Genomic DNA, 23,238 nt, shown 5'->3' on the forward strand with positions numbered 1-23,238 from the left:
AAGAAACGCCAGCTCCTGACTTCAATGACTAAGGCTCGACATTCCGTGCTAATAAATCCATCTCGATTATCTAAAGACACTCTTTCTAACTCTTCAATCGCTTCCAAAATTTCTGTTGTCTGAAAACGTAATGATTTTACAGCTTCTACCTTTGCTTCCCATCTTGTGTCAGGAAGGCTTTTAACTGTAAAGTGGGTCACGTGTTTCTTCAGAATAATCCATCGCTTCGTTGACACGGCAAACAAATTATAGATACGTTGCAGATTGCCAAAGAAAGAAATGGATGTAATTGACGACCTTGCAGCATCAGCAATTACTAGATTAAGTCAATGACTGGCGACTGGCATGTATGCAGCTTTTTTATTTACTTCCAAGAAGCGTGCCTGCACTCCATGGTTTTTTCCTCGCATGTTAGATCCGCTATCGTAACCCTGGCCACGGCAGTCTTCTATGGCAACGCCATATTTGGACAGGAAGTTGATAATGCTGTCAAAAAGGCCTTTTCCAGTTGTATCATACACATCAAGAAACTCAACGAAGTGTTCAAAAATTTCTGCTCCAAATCCTTCTTTAAATTCAACTCCCCGAAGAACAATACTTAGTTGGTCTGTGTGACTGATATCGGGTGTACAATCTAGTATTATGCTATAATATTTTGATGCAAGAACTTTGGAAATGATTTTGTCCCGTATTGACTTAGCAAGAAGTTCGATAAGTTCGTTCTGAATGCGGTTGCTCAGATAATGATCACTCAATTCATGACTCTTAGCGCGTCTAACATGTTCAGATAAGACAGGGTCAAATTTTGCTATTAGCTCCACTTCTCCAAGAAAATTTCCATTTCTGGTGTCACCAAACTTTTCATTTGTGCCACGCAAAGCTAAATTTCTCTCAGCCAAAAATTGAATTATATTGAGTAAACGAAATAAAACTGCTCTCCAATATGTCTGCTCTTCCTGAATCAGTTTACTAGATTGTAAGTCAATAGAGTTGCCTGACCGTTTATCATGCCACACCATCATGCATTCCTTATGATGAGTTGATTGTTCATGTGTCTTCAGAGTTTTTGACAGACGGCTCCACAGGTTACCAAATCCTTGGGCCGAAGACAGGCCCCCACGACTTTTGCTTTCACTACTGAACAAACGGCAGGCAAAACAGAAAACTCGATCTGTAGACTTCGAGTAAACAAGCCAAGAACGTCTAACAGTTTCATTATTTTTTAGTGTCAAATAATAGTTATTTTCAGAAAACTTCCGTGATGGGTTTTCCTGGTTTAATGGGAAATCATAATCTGTCAGCTGGACGGGACCCTTCGAAACCAAATTAATACGCTGTGTTTCATTTAATTCTTTCCAATCAGCAGGATCATCAGAGACACGACAAGGCACATAACTTGGATCAGTATGCTCGAACGTTGAATGGGTGGACCATTGCTCATCTGGCACTCCACTTTTAGACTCAAAATCAAAAACGGATTGTGTGTCAACGGCAGTGTTTTTATGTATATGTAACTGCGAGATGTTTGAAGAGAAAAATTCAGATATCTTGTGAGTCTTTTCAATAGCATTTGCAACTCTGTATTTTCAACTTTCTTTTCTGGGATCCGCTGAATTCGTGAGCACGTTTCATTTTAGATTAGACTCAATATTCAATAATAATTAGAATACTATCAAGCAAAACAAATAATCCACTACCGGAAATGGAAACAAGTATGTGATCTTTGATTAACGCTGTTTTGTTAAATAAATGTTACTGATATAACAGGTAACGAAGTGTCTGTGTACTGTCACTAATGTTACAGGCCAAGTGAATTGAATCCAAGCTCGAGGTAAAAAAAGAACATTAGTAATAATGTGTATAAAAAACTGTATGTAGGAATTGGCATTAATTTGCAAATAGGGTTTCAAACAGCAATGTATATGTATCTAAAGATTTTCATTGAAAATTCAAATAAACAGTTCAATAAAAAATATATTCGTATTGGCAAAAAGGACGTCTGTTGCCAGTATTTAGTCTTTCATTTTAAATTTCTTTAAAATAAAATAAAAAAGAAAATTGAAATCCATTTACGGTTATTTTAAAGCCAAAATTTCTTTTTCAGTTTTGTTTTTGTCTTTCTTAGTTTGAAAAGTAAACTTGATCAGAAAAATGTAAAATATAGTAGCGTATTATGATCACGGGTTACGGACAAAACGAAGACTGCTAATGAAAAATTAAAGTAAATAAAATCACGCATGCGTAGAAGAATCCAATGAGCCAAAATATTTAAAACCATAAAAGAAATAAGCATTAAGAAATAAAAAAAAATCTAAATTAAAAAAAAAACACTTAACAAAAAATTCGATTTCTGCAAGTACATCAAAATGATTCCAGTGAAAAAAAAATAACCAACCCTTCACCCATTTCACTTTGAAAGATTCCATAAACTAATACAACGGCGCCGCTAAGTCTGAAACTTTTACATTTCTTTTTATGTTGAAACAGATATATATAATCTATTTCTTTTAGAAATTCATTTCTAAAAAATGGACGGGGCCTCGAAAGGCCTCTTCAAATATATGTATATAAATAAATATACATATACGTATATATATATATATATATATATATATATATACACACACAAATATATACATATATATATATATACACACACATAAATATATACATATATATATATACACACACACATAAATATATACATATATATATATATATACACACACACACATAAATATATACATATATATATATATATATACACACACACAAATATATGCATATATATATACACACGCACACACACATAAATATATACATATATATATATATATACACACACACACATAAATGTATACATATATATATATATATACACACACACACACAAATATATACATATATATATACACACACACACATAAATATATACATATATATATATATACACACACACATAAATATATACATATATATATATATATACACACACACATAAATATATACATATATATATACACACGCACACACACATAAATATATACATATATATATATATATATATATACATATATAATATTTGATAGCGAGAGAAAGACGAGTTGATAAATTTCAACGTACAAATATGATAATTATTTTCAAGTTAGTCCTTTTTTTTTCATTGCAATATTTCTGCGATGTTAAAAAGAGCCTTACAGCATCCAGGAGCCTTGCGGCCCACAAGGACCTTGCGGCCCCCCTCCCCGCAGTTGCGGGGTCTGCGGGGGCACTAAGCACGGCCCTGAACATGACTTATTACAGGCGATGCAAACTCATCCGCAGAAGAGTGAGTGATAATCAATTAGGGTTGTAGGAAGTGGCAGATAATTCTAATCTTTGTTTGGATTGATTACCAATCAGAATTTACACAAGAAAAAAACATTCAACAAACAAGAGATAAAGTAGATATTAAATATATCATAATGTAACGAAAACAAGGTTGAAATGCCAGGAATAATGCCTGGAATGTTAACGTTGGATTGACTTCCAGCTGGTTACATACAAGAATAACATCCGGAATGTAAAAGTTGGATCATGTAACGAAAACACGTTTCAAATGCTAGAGTCAATAATAATGCCTGGAATATTAACGATTGATTTCTAGTATAACAAAATCAATGCATAGACAATCTACCAAATTTCTGGTTGAAGAAGCTAACATCACTCCATAGCAACTACTGTTGTTGTTCTCTAATCCTTTGATTTGTAACGTTGGATTGACTTCCAGCTTGTTACATACAACATCTATGAACAATTATTGTCTCAAGTGTAGCTTAAAAAAGAACAAGCAGGATGAAGGAGGAAGTGTTTTCCCACTAGTTGATTAACAAGATCATCAATGAAGGTTGTACAAAACAGCAGAAAATTCTAATCTTGGCTTCGATTGATTACCAATGAGAATTCACACTGAACAGAATAATCAAGAGTATTAGTGAACCTTAGACATAAGTCTAAGTTATGAAAACAAGGGTGAAGTGCCAGAGCCAAGAATAACGTCCGGAATGTAAAAGTTGGATCGATTCTAGTATCGTAAAATTTCGACATAGACTACCTATAAGTCTTCTGATTGAAGAAACTCATATCACTGTATAGAAAAAACGAGTAACAATGCAAATAAATATACTGTCTCACTACCAAACATTGTTTAATTTTGTGACTCCCAGTCATCGGCGATGGAGAAGAATGTTACAAAATAAAATATAACAGTTGAAATTTAGTTCATAAAAAATAAACAAAGGACGTGTGAATGCAAGTTAATCAACATAAAATTGTTACAAATATTTATTAAAGCTGGGGAATAAAATACGGTTTAATATAAACAATAAGATCAACTAGAAACGATGAAGAGTATAAAAAGAATTATGTGCAACTTTGAAAGAAGTGACACGCATGAAATAAAGGAATATGAAAATGAAACTTAGCGTTATAGTTTTTTTTCTTTTGGGGAAGATGTATCCCTTGCACCGACCGAGTGAGAAACTCGCATACAGAAAACAACTGACGATGTGTATTAAGAAAACAGAAGAAAACATACATACATCAAGAAACACATTTACATGAACATGGTTACATAGATGCTATGCAACATATTACATATATATATATATATATATATATATATATACATGTGATATGTTGTATAGCGTTTATGTATTATGTTTATGTAAATATATATATATATATATATATATATATATATATATATATATATATATATACATATATATATATATATATATATACATAATTTGATAGTTATTAATACATAATCATTTTTATGTTAGTTTATTAAATGTTCATATAAAGCAATGCCATAGTTTTTTGTTCATTCATTTAACTTTAATAAATAAATTATCAAGTGTTTATATAAAGCATAAAGCTATAGGAGCTTTGAGGATGGGTAGTACCTTTGTTGTCCGTCGTGCTGCTCCCTACCTAGTAAAGTGGACGAGAATCACTGCTCCCCACTTTTCCCTAAATCTCTCGCATGTTGACTCGAAGTGTCATGTTCTGGTAAACCGCTTCAGCTGGCAGGCTAAACCACTGGGTGTACAAACTTCATCTGACGTCAGTGGCCAGGGAAAAAGGGTTCAATAACGAGCTCATCGGCCAATATGTTCCCTGTGCCCTTGGAAAAGGTTTTGGAACCAGACAAGGACAGTCTGACGTAAAAGCCACGACCAGAGGACGTCGCTCTCACTGTCTAAGCTTGTTGGACAATGACAGGTGGGATTAGTACCGTGCGAACTGCACTTCAGCATAAAAATCCACTGCACGTGCCTGAAAGACACGTCCACTTGCTACCAATTTTACCAAGTCCTGTAGCGATCAGAAAGGGGCAAAAACGGAAGGAGGAAGATGATCACTGGAAGCCGAAGTTCTAAATCGTGCATGAAGGCGGGTCAGGCTATTGATCGCCTGATGTTGAACCTGGAGACGACAACATAACTCGGCAGCACCCTGAATGATCAAGCAGCCTTTTCTATGAATAGCACTGCTCCACTGCTTGCTCCACGATGAGAGAGGCCTGGAAAAGGTGATCTAACCAAATCTTGTTTCCACCATCCCCAGTTTACTTGCCGGGGTCAACGGTCATCTAATGCGCTGGTCAAGGGGCATCTCTTAATGTGGTGGTCCTGGATATGACCTTAAACTATATCCAGTGGCGAAGCCCCAGCTTCCGGGCTATGCAGAGTGTGGAGCCACCCTTTAATTGCCATTGTTCCCAGGTCCACTCTGTAAGAGTCGCAACTATGGGTTAAATAGAAACCGACTTAAAAACAACAAATATATTCTATTAAAAAAACTTCTTCAAAATCTTTGGATTCGGCATTAAATAACCTGAAAAGGGTTGAAATGCCGTAAAACGAAAACATCCAAACCAACTTACCAAACCTAATGGGGTCGAAATATGACAAAGAAAGGAAGATAGGCACCTGTAAGGTTGCAAAAGCATTGAAGATGGCATGTTGGAACATCAGAAAAATGCTTGACAAAGATGACAGCAACAGAACTGAGCGTCGCTCTGCTTTGATTGCGCTTGAACTGTCCCGGCTGGATGTCGACAGTGCTGCCATTAGTGAGGTTCGCTTCACAGAAGATGGCAGCCTTCAGGAACATGGCGCCGGATAATCCTCTTCTTGTCAAGGAAACCTACAATGGTGAGGCGTTTCATAGTCAAAACCCCCACCGCTTCCACACTAGAAAGCTTTCCAACTGGTTATTCTGACTGCATCACGTCCATGCGTCTCCCTCTAAAAAAGGAATACGCCACGCTTCTCAGTGTGTATGCCATAACTCTTCAAGTTAAACCTGCAAAAAAAGATATTTTTACTCAGTGCTACGGCGCATCCCTGCAATCAATAGGGTTGTAACTAGAGCTATGACAACAGCATATTTTTTCATTGTTTTGATTCTCAAGTGTGTATCCATTGATATATCAGATGCTTTTATATAGTGATGTGGTTCTCGGTTGATTAACTGTGTCTGTGTCGGATATATACTCGAGAGTCAAAACAATGAATAGAATATGCTGTTGTCATAGCCCTAGTGATAATCTTTGGCGACTTCAACGCCAGAGTGGACCGGGATGCAGTTGGAAAGGAGTGCTTCTTGGTGGACATGCCGTTGGCAGCTGCAACAACAATGGGCGCTTGCTGCTGGAGTTTTGCATGGGGCTGAAAAGACAGACTACAGACTACCTGGATGCATCCTCGGTCCAGATACTGGCACCTTATACATTACCTTCTAGTATGTCAAAGAGTCCACAGATATGTTTTACACACCTGAATGATGTCCAGCGCAGAATATCATACTGACCATCGCCTAATGCGTTGAAAAATCCGGCTGCACTTCAAACCCAAACCAAGGAAAATGTACAAGTTTAGCAGGCTGCACTTCAAACCCAAACCCAGTAAAATGTACAAGTTTAGCAAGCTACAATCAGCTGAAGTGAAAGCTGTCTTCCAGGCAGGCTTGCAGTTCAAGATCAAAAACGTCAGCGACCCAGAAGTTCCCTCAACTGAGCGACTCTGTCAGTTTCATTTATTATTCTGAGTTTGTCAATTAAAAAAAAAATATTTCCAAGTTTTTCAAATTTAAGTTCCAAAAAATACTATTTTGTTGTTTTTTAACGCGTTTAATACACATGTACTAAAAGCGTTAAAAATAACAAAATGTACTAAGTACATGTGATTGTGTTATCATGGTATGTATACCTTATTATTGTACTTATGGTAGAATTGTGATTTTTAGTGGTAAAAAAAACAAAAACAAATATATAACAAGTAAAAGGTACGTGTGCACTTAAGCTACCATGCTGAAATAACGTTATTATTTAGAAATCCATTCTTAACATGAGGAAGGAAGGGTTTTCTGTTAACTATTCTGTACTTTCACCTAACAATTATATAAAATATATTGTGAAACTTGAATTTATTTTTAACTCATTGTCAAGACCATTTTTTCGAATCTGTAAGACAAACCCCTTTTTTTTTTGTTAACTGAGGATATCTAAATAATAATAATAATAATAATAATAATAATAATAATAATAATAATAATAATAATACAGGGTGGGCCAAAATAAGGGTCCTATCTTTAAATTTGAATAACTTCCACAAAATAAAAGTTAAACTCACCAAACTTTATGTGTGTGTAGACTGACCCTTCCGAGATTTTTTTGAAATAAACAAAACAAATTTTGGCCGAAAAACACTTCTTAAAACTTACATGAATTTTTAAAAATAGGACCCTTATTTTGGCCCACCCTGTAATAATAATAATAATTATAATAATAATAATAATTATAATAATAATAATAATATTAATTATAATAATAATAATTATAATAATAATAATAATAATAATAATAATAATTATAATAATAATAATAATTATAATCATAATAATAATTATTTTAATAATAGTAATAATAATAGTAATAATAATTATAATAATAATAATTATTATTTTAATAATAGCAATAATAATAATAGTAATAATGATAATAATTATAATAATAGTAGTAATAATAATAGTAATAGTTATAATAATGATAATAATAATAGTAATACTTATAATAATAATAATAATAATAATAATAATAATAATAATAATTATTATTATTATTATAATAATATTAATTATAATAATAATAATAATAATAATAATAATAATTATAATCATAATAATAATTATTTTAATAATAGTAATAATAATAGTAATAATAATAATAATTATTATTATTTTAATAATAGTAATAATAATAATAGTAATAATGATAATAATTATAATAATAATTATAATAATAGTATTAATAATAATAGTAATAGTTATAATAATGATAATAATAATAGTAATACTTATAATAATAATAATAATAAATATAATAATAATAATAATAATAATAAATATAATAATAATAATAATAATAATAATAATAATTAGGCGGTGTGATAAAAAATTTCATTGTGATGCATTTTGTAAATTTTTGCCTAACCTTGTTTCCACCTTAACATTTTTCTTTAAAATGACTACCTTTGAAGGTTTTCGGGTATGCTGAAAACGAATATAGCATTTAAATTTTTCGCAAATAAATAGCGTTCCTGATATTAAGCAATATTATTTCTTATGTTATTGCTGGTGGCCATCTTGGTACATGCACTTGCGCATAGTTTCTCGGGGTTGAGCTTGTGCATAGTTTCTCGGTTATGTTTGTGCATTCGCACTTACCAAGATGGCCACCAGCAATAACATAAGAAATGACATTGCTTAATATCCGGAAAACTATTTGCAGAAAATTTAAATGCGATATTCGTTTTCAGCATACTCTAAAACCTATAAAAGTAATCATTTTAAATGGTAAGGTGGAAACAAGGTAAAAAATTACCGTTTTATTTTTTTTCTTTACATAATTGAATTTTCAATAAAACAACAGAATAGAAATGACAAAAATTACCATTAACTGGTGAATATATAGTTGTTGCTTATCAGGATTCCTGGTATTCTGGTACTGTGAAAGCTATATCACGGGTTCATGTTGAGTACGATTTATGGTTGCATCTCAGAAAATAAGGGTATATTTTAGGCCAGAAAGGGAGGATTTACAAAATTGAAAATTGGACTGGTCCCAAAATACGAAAGTTCTGGTCGACTATGGAAATTTCCATCTTTTACAGAAATCCAAAATCTATATGAAAAAATTTCTTCGATTTATTTCTGAGATTAATTCATGTCTACTCAATTTTTTTCTTTGAGGGGAGTAATAAATATTCAATTTGTTTTTTTTTTTAGGGGAGTAGTAAATACCGACCATGAATGCTCTTTAGACATTCAATGGCTACACCCCAGATTAAGTTCTGCTTTGGTAAGGAGGCAGGAAAATTCCTGCTCTCAATAAAGCTATATTTAAATACCAGTATAATACTAAGTTTAAAAAGACTATGGAAAACAAAATACAAAAGAAAAAGTTTTAAAGAGGCTGGATTTTTTTATGACATAAACCGGAAGAGAAAAAAAAACGTAGTTGAATAGATATTTTTATTATTATTTATTTATTTTATTAAATTGTGTTTTGTGTTTATTTTTCTTTCCTAGATTTCTCCAATGACGAAATGCGATTCAAAAATCGGATAAAAGACAAAGATGGCGGAGAAGATAAAGATTAGGAAAAAAAAAAGTGGTTCGAATTAAAATGAAGAAACTTCCGGATAAAAAAAGAAAAAAAAAAAGAAAAAAAAAAAAAGAAAACACTAGATGGCCGGGGAGGTGGGGGGGTCGGGTGTAAAGAGAATGTTGACAAATGCAGAATTCACATTTGTGTCGATATTCAAGCTTAAATGTAATTTATATATCCATGCCAGATGATTGGAAATCACACATATATATATATATATATATATATATATATATATATATATATATATATATATATATATATATATATATATATTACATACATACTAGCAAGGAGATCCGACGTTGCCCGGGATTGAATGATGCTCAGCGAATGTTTCAAACTCCCATCATTTTTATTGTTTTATAGTTTAAAAAGTTGAAATTTATAATTCATGGCTTATGGTAAAGAGATACATCAGATTTTACTGTATAATCAGAAAGAGCGCACAATTTTACATAAGAGTGCCAAGTCTCGTGAGTACAGCTTGGAAAATATATGAATCGTGGCGAAAATACCGAATTTCTTGAAATGTTGAGGGCTGAAATAATAACGTTATTATTTAGAAATCCATTCTTAAAACGGGAAGGAAGGGGAGTTTTGTTAACTATTCTGTACTTTCATCTAACAATTAAATAAAATATATTGTGAAACTTGAATTTATTTTTAACTCATTGTCAAGACCATTTTTTCGAATCTGTAAGACAACCCCGTTTTTTTGTTAACCGAGGATATCTAAATAATAATAATAATAATAATAATAATAATAATAATAATAATAATAATAATGCGGTTTGAAAAGAAAAATGTCCACGGAGAAAACCTAAATTTTGGCACTTAAAATTCTCCTAATTTTTGAACTCCTGATGGAATTTTCATAATTCAACCGGTTTTAAGCATCTTTTACATAAAAGCTTTTTCATGCAATTTGAAAATTAACACCTATCTAAAAAGAAAAAAAATCAATTTGTAATGCTAGCAAATGTTGTTGATACCTTTTTGTTGGCAGAAAGTAGAAGACTTGACAGCTTAAAGCAGTGCCGTTGTCAGAGACCAAAGTCTCAGGAATGCCAAATCTGCTGAACATCTTTTGAAGTTTGGAAATTGTTTCCTCAGGAATAAAGTGGTTCATTTGGAATATTTCGGGCCATTTGCTGTAGGCATCTACACGAGAAAGGATTGCCCATTTGTGGACCCTGCAATATCTATGTGGAGGCGTGACCAGAGAGAATCCGAAATAGGCCATGAAGAAAGTATAGATTTTCGAGGGAATTTAGCTGACAAGTGCTGAGATTTAGTGCAAGTGCGTCCAGCTGCTTATCCATTTTTAGCCAATAAATGTAACCGCGTGCTAACGCCTTCATGTGACTGATGCGCTGGTGTCCAAAACGGAATTGTTTTAGAATTCTGTTATCATGGTATTGTACTGTTATAATGTAATGATGAGGGAATGATGACCCGTTCGGCAAGGAGAAGTATATCATTTACCTGGGGGTACTCCTGGTCACTTAGTACGTTGGTAGTGGATGGCTTCTTGTAGTAGAGTGTCAGAAACTGTGGCTTCTTTAATCATGTCAGAAATAACCGGTAGTTCCCTTATCATAGCTGTGAGCGTTGAAGAGATTTCTGGCTCCAGGGATATTGCTGTAACAACAGTCTTCAGGTAGCTTCTGGTGCGTACTAATGGTTTCACAGGGCATCTGCATGTACTTAATAAAAGTCCAACAGACGTGTTTATGGGAAAGTATGGTGATAGATTCCCCTCACACTAACTAAAAATGAGTATAATTCGTAATTTTTGCTATCAACTCGGTGGATAAATAAACATATGTACGAGGAAAAAAAAAAAGGCTAGCATTTAATAAAACAGAAATACACAAATTAAATACTGAAATAAAATGGAGTTGTTAATATTTTAAATCTAAAATAAAAAGCATGATTGAAATCACTTATCTCAACAAAAACAATTCCGTCTCCAAATTGCAAACTGTGTTGAAAGAAATTCAGTTAGTAGCGTTCAAAACATTTTTTTTTTAAATTAGCCGTTAAAAGAAAATCGTGATTTTATTCTGAACTTAAGCTAGTAACGTTTTAAGAAGCTTACGATATAAAAGAAAAGGCTGATGGGGGGGGTTCTTCCGAAAGTAAGTTGGTGCCGTTATAAGTAATTTCTAAAAAGTTTCAGAAAAAACCTAACAGCCAGCCATGGTTCTCTCCAGAATGTGCTGCTGCCATTGCGCACAGAAATCACTTTTTCCACTGCTTCAAACGTAATAGATGTATGGAAACTAAAGCCGTTTTCAGGACTGCCAGCAACCATTGTAAGAAAGTAATAAGGAACGCAAGAGTGTTGTATGCTCAATCTGTTAAGTCCAAAGTAACTGAGCAGCGGCTTGGTTCCCACCAGTTTTGGCAAATAGCAAACAGAATCCTGAACAGAAGCGTGTGCTCCATCCCAACTATTATCAATGGACCTGAGGTAATCTCGTCAGCATCAGACAAAGCCAAACTCTTTGTCAAGAACTTTGCAGCTAATTCTACCCTTTGCGACCAAGACCGCCAACCCCCAATATTTCCTCCTGTATCAGAAAACACGCTATGTGATATACGTGTATCTGTACATGATGTTGCGAAGCTAATCAAAAACCTTGATTCGAGTAAAGCAACTGGCCCTGATGGTATTCCAATTATAGTACTCAAAAAACTTCAACCTGAATTAGCGCCCATACTTACAAAACTGTTTAAACGTTGTCTTAAAGAGAATAGTTTCCCATCTCCCTGGAAAATCTCATCAGTATGCCCTGTATTTAAGAATTCAGGTGATCGCTCATCCCCCTCTCAGTACAGGCCAATAAGTCTCCTGTGCGTCATGAGTAAGTTGCTAGAATCTGTGGTAAATACAGAAGTAATCAAACATCTCAACAAAAATAACCTTCTTAGTGACACTCAATATGGTTTCCGTTCTGCTAGATCTACAGCAGATGTCCTTACAGTTATATCGCATAGGATTAGCAAATCTCTCGACGGTGGCAATCTTTCTAGGGCAATTGCTCTTGACATATCTAAAGCCTTTGATAGGGTATGGCATAAAGGTTTACTTCATAAGATCGCTAGCTATGGTATAGCTGGAAATGTCTTCTCAGTTATTAAATCATTTCTTTCTGATAGGTTCATAAGAGTAGTAGTTGAGGGGCAAAAATCAGAAGCTCACAGTATTAATGCCGGTGTCCCTCAGGGATCCATCCTGGGCCCAACTCTTTTCCTGATCTACATTAATGATCTTCCAAATCATATCCTTACATCATTTGTAGACATTTATGCTGACGACACTACCATTTATGGTACCACATCTAAGACAGTAAACGACCAAGTTCTCTCCAATTCTCTCTCCTCTGATCTTGAGCACGTAGTACAATGGGGAAAGGAGTGGCTGGTTACTTTTAATGCATCTAAAACGAAGCTTCTCTCTTTACATCATCAACATTCTAATCCACATTTGTCATCAATTGAAATGAATGGCTCTCGTCTTCAGGAGGCCTCAAGTTTTGACAAGCTTCTGGGCTTGACCATTACTCCTGATCTTAAATGGAACACGTATATCAAATCTGTTGCCAAGGCCGCTGGAAAAATGGTGGGATCTTTCTATCGATCCAGTAGATATCTCACTGCTGATGCTATTCTCTACCTATATAAGAGCCAGGTACGTCCAAGGATGGAATACTGTTGCCACATCTGGGCAGGAGCTGCTAGAAAGGACTTGTCCTGCCTTGATAGAGTTCAAAATAGACTTCGTAGCCTCGTAGGAGATGTCCTTTTCTCCTCCTTGCAACCTCTATCTCACAGAAGAGATGTTGCGAGTTTGTCTCTGATGTATCGTTATTTTCATGGAAAGTGTTCAACTGAGCTTCAATCTATGGTCCCCCCTCGCCAAACTTTCACAAGAAACACTCGTCTAGCTGTAAACACTATCAATAATTTCCCCCACTCTTTATCTGTGCCTAAACCTAAACGTAGATTCCATGAACAAAGCTTCTTTCTTAGAACTGCACGCCTGTGGAATTGTCTTCCGTTTTCCTGCTTTCCGGCTGACTACAATATGGTTGTGTTCAAGTCTAAAGTAAATAAGTTCTTGATGAGCCGTTCCATATAAGTTATTAAATTTACCAAATTTTCATTACTAATGATTACTATATTGACCAATTTCTACTGTACACTCTTTGACCCTTATCCTTGAGTGGCCTCTGGGCCTTGATAATGTGGTGATGCCTTTGTAAAAAAAAAAATGTCCCATCGAATCAGTTGAAAGGTACTTTATCGAAAAATTGTAGTCCAATAATGTGGTAGCCCATCGTTGTAGTCGATTGGCAGTATACACTGGGATACCCTTCTTGGATGCAAAAATGATCACCAATGGTTTATCGTCTGTAACGGAACATCCGTAGATTATTTTATTGAATTTACTTTATTTCTTTACAGCAAATATTATCGCCAAAGCTTCTTACTCTATTTGACTGTAATTCCTTTCTTCGGGTTTCAATGACCTAGATGCATGAGTGATAGCATTCTGGCTGCTATCAGAAAAACTGTGAGAGATCACGGCTCCAACACCATAGTCAAAAGCATCGAAAACCAAGATAATGTCCGAAAATAGATTAAAATTGATCAAGAGAACATCTGAAGAGAGTAAAACTTTGATTTTGGCAAAAGCAGCTTTGCATTCTAGTGACCAGTTTCATGCAATCCCTTTTTTCATGAGGTTATTGAGAGGAGTTCGGATGCAGTGTAAGTCTGGTAAAAATGAGCTGTTATGGCTTAGCAACCCAAGGAAAGAACGTAGAGTCTGTTGGAGCTGGCATGTTTTTGATGGCTAATATGTTCTGTGTCGGGTCGTCGACCTGTTTTGTCAAAAATGAAACCCAGATATTTTATTATTTTATTGACGTTCGGTAGAATTTACATTTTTCAGCTTGCACATGGAAACCATGCTGTTAGATCCTATCAAATACAGCGATCAGACGTTGTAGGAGTTAATCCTGGGATGTGCCAGAGATGATGATGTCATCAATAAATGCTGCGGTTCCCGTTATGCCTGTCAGCATCGCATCCAAATTTTTCTGGAATATAGATGGGGCAGTTTTCAACCCAGAAAGGAAGACGGTTGTAATGGAATAATCCCTTGTGAGTGTTGATTGTAAGGAGATCCTTGGAGTCCTTATCAATTTCGATTTGCAGGAATGCATCAGAAAGATCAATTTTTGAAAAACAGGTCCCACCGTTTAACTTGGCATAAATGTCTTCAGGTATTAGCAGAGGATATTGATGTGTATTTAGTGCATTATTTAATCCTGTGGAATAATCAGCATAGATGCGAACTTTGCCATTTGCTTTTCAAACCACAATACGGCTGCCCATCTGGAGTAGATTGTTGGTTCTCTGAGTCGATTCATATCTTTTTCGACTATGTTGAGAGCTACATAAGAGACAATAAGGCGTTTGGCTGAAAATATCGATTTGCTGCTTTCAACTTGAGAGTGGCTTTCATTTTTGTACAACATCCCAAATTCTCTCGAAAAACATCACTGAACTTAAGCGTCTGAGTAAAATGCTTTTCAGTGTCCTGAACTGACTTAAGAGAAAATGTGTTGAAGACAGATTCCAATGGGATCCTGAAGAGATTGAGTCCTTCGATCCAGTCCAAACCGATCAGGGTTAGATCAGTGTCTGTTACATAACAAGTTCTGTCTTGGAAGGAAACAGAGAAATTTAGTTCCCCAGTAAGTTGGATATCATTTCCAGATGCACTCTTGGCAACATGGTTGGCTTTTAATAGGATTCGGTTTCCGATTTTTGTCCATGTGTTGCGCGAGATAAGAGTAATGTCTGATGCTGTGTCGAATTGGAAACGAACTGGACACTTATTTAATCTGACGCTTATGTATTTTCTGCGAGATTTGTAATCGATCTTAAATGAGGAAAACACTGCGGTTGATTTCCTCTGGTGATTTTTCATTTTGTAATTTTGATGAGTAGAGGATTTGGCCTTAGGGGAATGACAAAAATTTTGGGTCTATCATTTGAGATTATGTGTGACGTTTGAGAAGGTAGTGTCGGTTGTTGCTGGAGTAACATTGTGCCCTTTCTTAAGTTTAACAATCTGTTACACTCAGTTGTCAGATCCTAGACGGTTACATTTTTATCTGTTTCGAGCTTTACCGGCAGTCAGAAACGTATTTCTGAATCGTTTGGCGACTGTAGACCTGCTATAAAAATTAAACTGGCCCTTAGTTAGTGTCTGGAGGTGAAATCTCTCGTACTCGTGATTCACAAAAGCATCAGTAACAAAATCCAGAAGTTGTTGCAGCTAAGTCTGGAACAGTGGCGGCTCGTGCATGGAGCTGTGAGACTGCAGCACCCCAATTTATTTCTACATAATATTAATGATAAAATTAAAAAGAATACGTTTTTTTATTATTATTTTTTTTCTATGTGTACATTATAAAATCATTAAGTTTAATGTCGGTATCTCCAAATTCATATAAAAACAAAAATAAATCTTGCTTGGAGCTGTGAAATTCACAGTTACACTTTCTTAATGAAATTCTCTTGTGCGCATGCATGCTTTCGACAGCCGATGAAAGCCGCTGGAGGAACTGTCGCTTGTCGCAGCTCCGCGTCGTGAAATTCGTTGTGTGCGCCATTAATTGAAAAACAAAAGGGAGGTTTATTTACAATTTTTAAAAAATTATTATTAAAATCTGCATATAACGTGTTCTTGTTCATAAAATATTGTGCCTTTTCTTTTTTTAAATACGCACACTTTTAGCATTGCGATTTAATTCAGTAGCAGACGGAAATATATATGCAGAAACTTTTTTATTAAAGGTATTTGGGGATTTAGCAGTGAAGCTAACATGCGACTAAGTATTTTTATTAGGTATTCAAATATACAATAAATAAATCTTACCATAAAAATAAAGTTACTTTTCCATCTACCTACCTTTTTGTTTGTTTTAAGTAGTTTTAAATGTTATTTATTTTGCAACAACTAAACTTTACAAAATAAAAAAAAAACTGTTTAAATTTTTTCCTAGAAGCAAACAAGCGAAGAAACATTTATGTTGAAAATACATTTTAGTTAGAAATCTTTTTAACTTGTATGTTTTAGATATAAAAAAATTAGCATTTATTTGCCTCCAACAAGGACAATGTTAGAAGTTTTACACTTTGAAAAATGGGTTTTTTATACAAAGCTTTTATTAATTAAAATGTGTTCGTAAGTAAAAAAAAAAGTTTTTATAATTATACATTTTTAAACTTTACATTCAATTTGTTAGTAGATTGGGGCACATAATACGCATAAAAAAGTAATTAGAAATCCTTCTGGGCTGAGACAATTTTAATTTTTTTCTTTAGGGAGAAAGCTATATTAAAATACGATGTTTTATAATGCTTATACCCTCTTTTCTTATAATAAATCTCCACTTCATGTCGATCTTTACCGGCATGGGAAGGTCAGAAAATAGCCAAGTTTTTTGGTTTTTTTTATATAAAATGCAAGTTGTTAAAAGATTTGTAAATAAAATTTTGTATCTTTAAATATTTTTGTTTGTTTGCTCACTATATAAAAAAATTTATTTTGTATTTTATTTACAATTACGTTTTGTTATAAATACATTTTTAAAAATAAATTTTGTAAATAAAACTGTTATTAAATAAAACGCTATTTTCAAATAGTAAACTCTTAAATTAACCCTCGTAGAGAGGCAAGTAAATTTCAAAGTTTTTTTTTGTTGTTTTTATAAAAAATGTTATTAAAAAATTGTAAATAAAATGTATTTTTTAAATGTTTTCCGTTTGTTTGCAAAAAAACGAAAACTTTTATTTAATCTGAAAAGTTTAAAAGGAGTAAATGTATATATTATTTTTATTATTTTGTAAAGTGTACACAATTTAAAAAATATTTTAATAAAAATGTTTTTGCATATTATCCATTTCTGATTGATTGTCTTTGTTATATATTTGAATATTTTTTGAATGTTTGTTTATTATTTGATTAAATATTTATTTATATATTCGAATTTCTTTTACACGATATTAAAACAATATGTAAACTTTTTGAAGCAGCACATCCACTAATCTCAGGCGTGAGCCGCCACTGTTTCTTTCTATTATGACAAACAATCGGTATTTTTAGAGACTTTGTCGTTTTAAATGATTTTATACTTTCTTATATTATATTCTTTACTTTCTCTCTATTATGAAAAACAATCGGTATATATTTTTAGACTTTGTCGTTTCAAATGATTTTATACTTTCTTATATTATATTCTTTCCTTTCTTTTCATTTACTAATTATGTTTTCTTTTCATGTTTTAGTAAACTTGATATTTTATTGTGTAAAGATATAACTTTCTATTTCAAGCGTGTTCTATGTAATACTGTCTTATTATTGAACTTTTCATATTAATACCATTTTCTGTTTGATGTTATCGTTGGTGTTAGTGTTCCCAGATGTTTGACAATCTGTCAAGTTGCATCTCACCACAGATCTTCCAATCGAACTATTTAATACTTTGTTAAAATATACAGTTGGAAAAGCATCTGCCAATAAGATTTGGCATCCAGATATTAAGTGTGAGTTTTCATATTTCGCCAAATGCGATTTTTGAGAGCAAGAACATTTACACTTTAAACAAGAATATGGTTTTCCCCAGTATGAGTTCTCACATGTTTGACTAACGTTGATATTTCAGAAAAAGAATATTCGCAGACTTTTCATGAATGTGACTTTTCCTTAGTATGAGTTTTCGTATGTCTCACTACATTTGATTTTCGAGAAGAAGAATATTCACATATTGGACAGGAATGTGGCTTTTCTCCAGTGTGAGTTCGCATATGTCTCACTAACGTGGATTTTTCAGAACAAGCATATCCACAGACCTGACAAGAATGTGGTTTTTCTCCAGTATGAGTTCTTATATGTCTTACTAAATCTGATCTTGCAGAACAAGAATATTCACATACTTGACAAGAATGTGGCTTTTCTCCAGTGTGAGTTCTCATATGTTGCACTAACGTAGATTTTTCAGAACAGGAATATCCACACACTTGACAAAAATGTGGCTTTTCTCCTGTGTGAGTTCTAATATGTTTCACTAACGTAGATTTTGCAGAACAAGAATATCCACACACTTGACAAGAATGTGGCTTTTCCCCAGTGTGAGTTCTCATATGTTTTAATAAGGCTGATTTTGCAGAACAGGAATATCCACACAGATTACAAGAATGTGGCTTTTCCCCAGAATGATTTTTCATGTGGCTCACTAAATTCGATTTTTGAGAGCAAGAATATTCACATACTTGACAAGAATATGGCTTTTCCCCAGTATGAGTTCTCATATGTTTCACTAACGTCGCTTTTTCAGAATAAGTACATCCACAAACTTCACAAGAATGTGGCTTTTCCCCAGTGTGAGTTCTCATATGGGTCATTAACGTATATTTTCGAGGACAAGAATATTCACACATTGGACAAGTATGTGGCTTTTTGCCAGTATGAGTTCTCATATGTTTCACTAACCCTGATTTTGCAGAACAAGAATATCCACACACTTGACAAGAATGTGCCATTTCTCTTTTTTTGTTATTTTTCTTCAATCGAAGTTCTCCAGTGTGTGTTATTTTATGATTCACTAAGTGAGTTTTTTTAGAACAAGAATATCCATCCACAATAGAAGAATGTATTTTCTCCAGTGTGAGTTCCACTATGTTTTACTCAAAAACGATTATATTCATTTTTATTTCAGTTATCTTATTTATTTGTTCCAGCCGATGATGATATATTTTAACCAAGATATGTTTTTAATATGCTATTACAAAGAATTTATCGTTTATAAAATGTTACATTTCTAAAAGATATGTTTAGAGTTATAGTTTCTGATATTAAAGAAAATATGGATTTTTTAAAAGTCATATACTTTTCTGATTCCTTATATTTGAACATTACACACATTTTTACAAACGTTTATATTACCTCCAAGTAGTGTTATGTTTTCGCCAATGTTTAGCAAAATTCATTAAATAGTAATGTCCAGTATTATAAATTTTCTCACATATCTTGCAGTAGTGTTCCTAGTAAAGTAATAACTGTTTACAGCTTAATATTTAAAGATCATGATCCTCCATTAAAATTGTATAGCGTTCAATCAGGAACATCTGTAAAAAATAATAAATTTCAATATTTTTAGTGTTTGCATTCACATATTATTATTCATCTGTCTTTAAATGTTAGTATGAACAAAATTTTCATTTACTAATTGTAATTCCGTTTGTTTATTGTTGTCAATATTAGATTGAACCCACATCTTGATTTATTTAATCTAAAAAAAAATCATATAAGTCTCATCACAAAAATGACCGGATATTTTTAACTTGACACAGAATAAGTTGATACAAATATTGCTTAAGTTATTATCTAGTTGAAATAATATTTAGTGTTTTGTTATGTTTTTCATCATAGTGAGAAGAGATATATTTATATTTATATATACAATATTACAAGATATATATACATGTATCTTAATGTAACAATGAACGATATATTTATTTCTTTGAGGGATACAAAAGTTATATATCACAATCATGAACGGAAAACGTAAATTCATGATTAAATTTATATTTTCATATACAATACTACAATATATTCTTAATGTAAAAAGTAAAGAAAATTACCATATGCCCATCCAAAAAGTATTTATTGCATACACGTATTTTGCTTTCTTCAAACACGTATGTATAACTGATATATAAATATGCAAAATTATAAAAATTATTGAAACATTTTATTAATGTTTGGTTGGTTTGTACCCAAAAAGCAATAATTTGGTTGAAAAAGCTACAGTTATATTCAATATATTTCTATTTTTATTCATTCATACGTTTTTTCTTATATTTGTCAATCCTATTATTCCATCTAAATTTGTTTGAGGGAATATAACCACTCACCTCTAATTCATCTGAATATTAACTTAAAAGTGTGTTAATGTTTCATCTGTCTTTAAATATTGGTATAAACAAATTTTTAGTTTACTAATTTTCAAATTCATTAGCAAATAATTTCAGAACATTAGAAAGACTTTTTGAAAGAAAGTGGGGTTTCTCAACCCGGCTAGAAAATTACTTTGGACTGGGACTTTCCTGGAAGTCTATATTTGCATATGCATTGAGTATTGTTGCAACATAGAGGCGGCTGCAAATAAATCATTTTAGACAAAAGGTTAAAAAAAATCTTTAATCTGTGATGTGATTCATATATAGTAATTGTACCCCCTCGATGTACATACTTTGAATTAACCCAACTATCAGCAAAATCACACCCCTTACCTGTTGATTTATATATATATATATCCCGGAAAACCTTTTACTTTATTAGTTCTTTCCCTCGGTCTGCTAGACTGGAATCCCCTCAACCAGTATGTGCATATATGATTAAAATATAATTTATTTACTTTTCAATTCTGCATAAAGAGTTTTATATTTTAATTAATATATTACTGTGAGATTATTAATTTACTGTTTGGAATTTTACCAATGTTTGACCGATGTTATTTCCTGTCATATATTCTTGCATATCTGCTCCTGTTTACAATTTATTTACTTTTGTGATTTTACATAACCGGTGATCGTTTAAATATGAACTAAAAATGTGTATTATTTTTAAATTATCTCGCAAATAGGTTTTTTTCTAATCTATATTATTTACTTTTGTAATGTTTACAATTGATTGTTTAATTATGAATTAAAATATGTATTAATTTAAACCTTTTTTAAAACTTGCAAACATGTTTTTCCTAATCTTTAAAATTACTCTAATTAAATACCCCAAATTGTTTTTCAAATGTTTTCAACATTTAAAATACAGCATAAAGACTTTTTATACTTTCCAGAACATATTTGAGGCAATTAATTCCCATTAATTCAAATGATGAGAAAAGAACACAATTTTATAGAATTTGCATTTCCTGGTTGAACGCTAAAATCTTTTCATCTAAACTTTGTACTAAAAAAGAAATATGTAATGCATGATAGACAACATCGTAAAACATACTTCATTGGTGAGGTAATTTCTAACTGAAACTAATTAGGAAGAAAATGATAGACATTATATCCACATACACATGTTCTTTTTTATTTCAATTATCTTATTCATTTGTTCAAGCTGAGGATGCGCCACTATATAGATTACAAACATCTACCTGATACTCCATATATTTCAAACGAAGGTAGCGTTTAGAACTTCTTACTTTTCTAAAAGGCATTTTTAGAACTATGGATTTGTGACAAACTTGCCTTATATTTGAACATTTTTACACACATTTTCACAAACATTTATATTATCTTGAAGTCGTGTTATTTTTTTCACCAATGTTTAGCAATATTCATTAAAAAGTATTGTCCAGCATAATACATTTTCTCACAGATGTCGCTGTATTGTTCCAAATAAAGTGTAAACTGTTCACAGCTCAATGCGTAAAGATCATGATCCTCTATTAAAATTGAAATAGGATTCAATCAGGAACATCTGTAAAAAATAATGAAGTTCAATACTTTTAGTATTTGTATTCACATATTAGCATTTCATTTGTTTATTGTTGTCAATATTATTAGATTGAACTCACATCTATATTTATTTACTGTAAAAAATTCATATAAAACACATCACAAAAACGAGCTGATATTTTCTAACTTGACACAGTATTACATTGAACTGCAACATCTAGATTTATTTAATCTATAAAAAAGAAATCATATAATGACCGGATATTTTCTAACTTGACACAGTATTACATTGAACTGCAACATCTAGATTTATTTAATCTATAAAAAAGAAATCATATAATGACCGGATATTTTCTAACTTGACACAGTATTACATTGAACTGCAACATCTAGATTTATTGAATCTATAAAAAAGAAATCATATAATGACCGGATATTTTCTAACTTGACACAGTATTACATTGAACTGCAACATCTAGATTTATTTAATCTATAAAAAAGAAATAATGACCGGATATTTTCTAACTTGAGTCGATACACATGTTGCTTCACATAAGCCGCATCACAAAAATGACCGGATATTTCTAACTTGACACAGAGTAAGTCAGTACACGTGCTGTTTGAGTTATTCTCAAGTGGAAATAATATTCACCATTACATTAAGTTATCGCTAAAATCTTTCCATTCAAACTTTGTACTAAAAAAAGAAATATGTGGTATATGTAATGCATGATAGACAGCATCGGGAAACATACTTCATTGATGAATTAATTTCAAACTAAAACTAATTAGGAAGAAAATGACATGCATTTTAAAATCATTGATTAGTTTATTGTAAACGTAAGCAAATTAAAAGAATTCATGTTTTATTACGTTCAAGACAACAGCTAACTAATCTAATTTTGGGACAAAATTTATGTTCATTAAATCATTAAATGAAAGCATTTTTATAAAATAATTAA

The 23,238-nt window shown here is 32.4% G+C and overlaps 1 protein-coding gene across 1 annotated transcript; it reads right to left on the minus strand.

Annotated features, from left to right (window-relative positions):
- Window positions 1-326: 326 nt before the first annotated feature.
- LOC145248772 (zinc finger MYM-type protein 1-like) lies at window positions 327-1,019 on the minus strand. The gene has a single exon (XM_080110409.1). It carries the CDS (start codon window positions 1,017-1,019, stop codon window positions 327-329), a length of 693 nt encoding a protein of 230 aa, XP_079966535.1.
- Window positions 1,020-23,238: the final 22,219 nt, after the last annotated feature.

The sequence above is a fragment of the Euprymna scolopes genome, chromosome 27 (genome assembly GCF_053919585.1).
Source record: "Euprymna scolopes isolate OS-2025 chromosome 27, ASM5391958v1, whole genome shotgun sequence".
Classification (NCBI taxonomy): Eukaryota; Metazoa; Mollusca; class Cephalopoda; order Sepiida; family Sepiolidae; genus Euprymna; species Euprymna scolopes.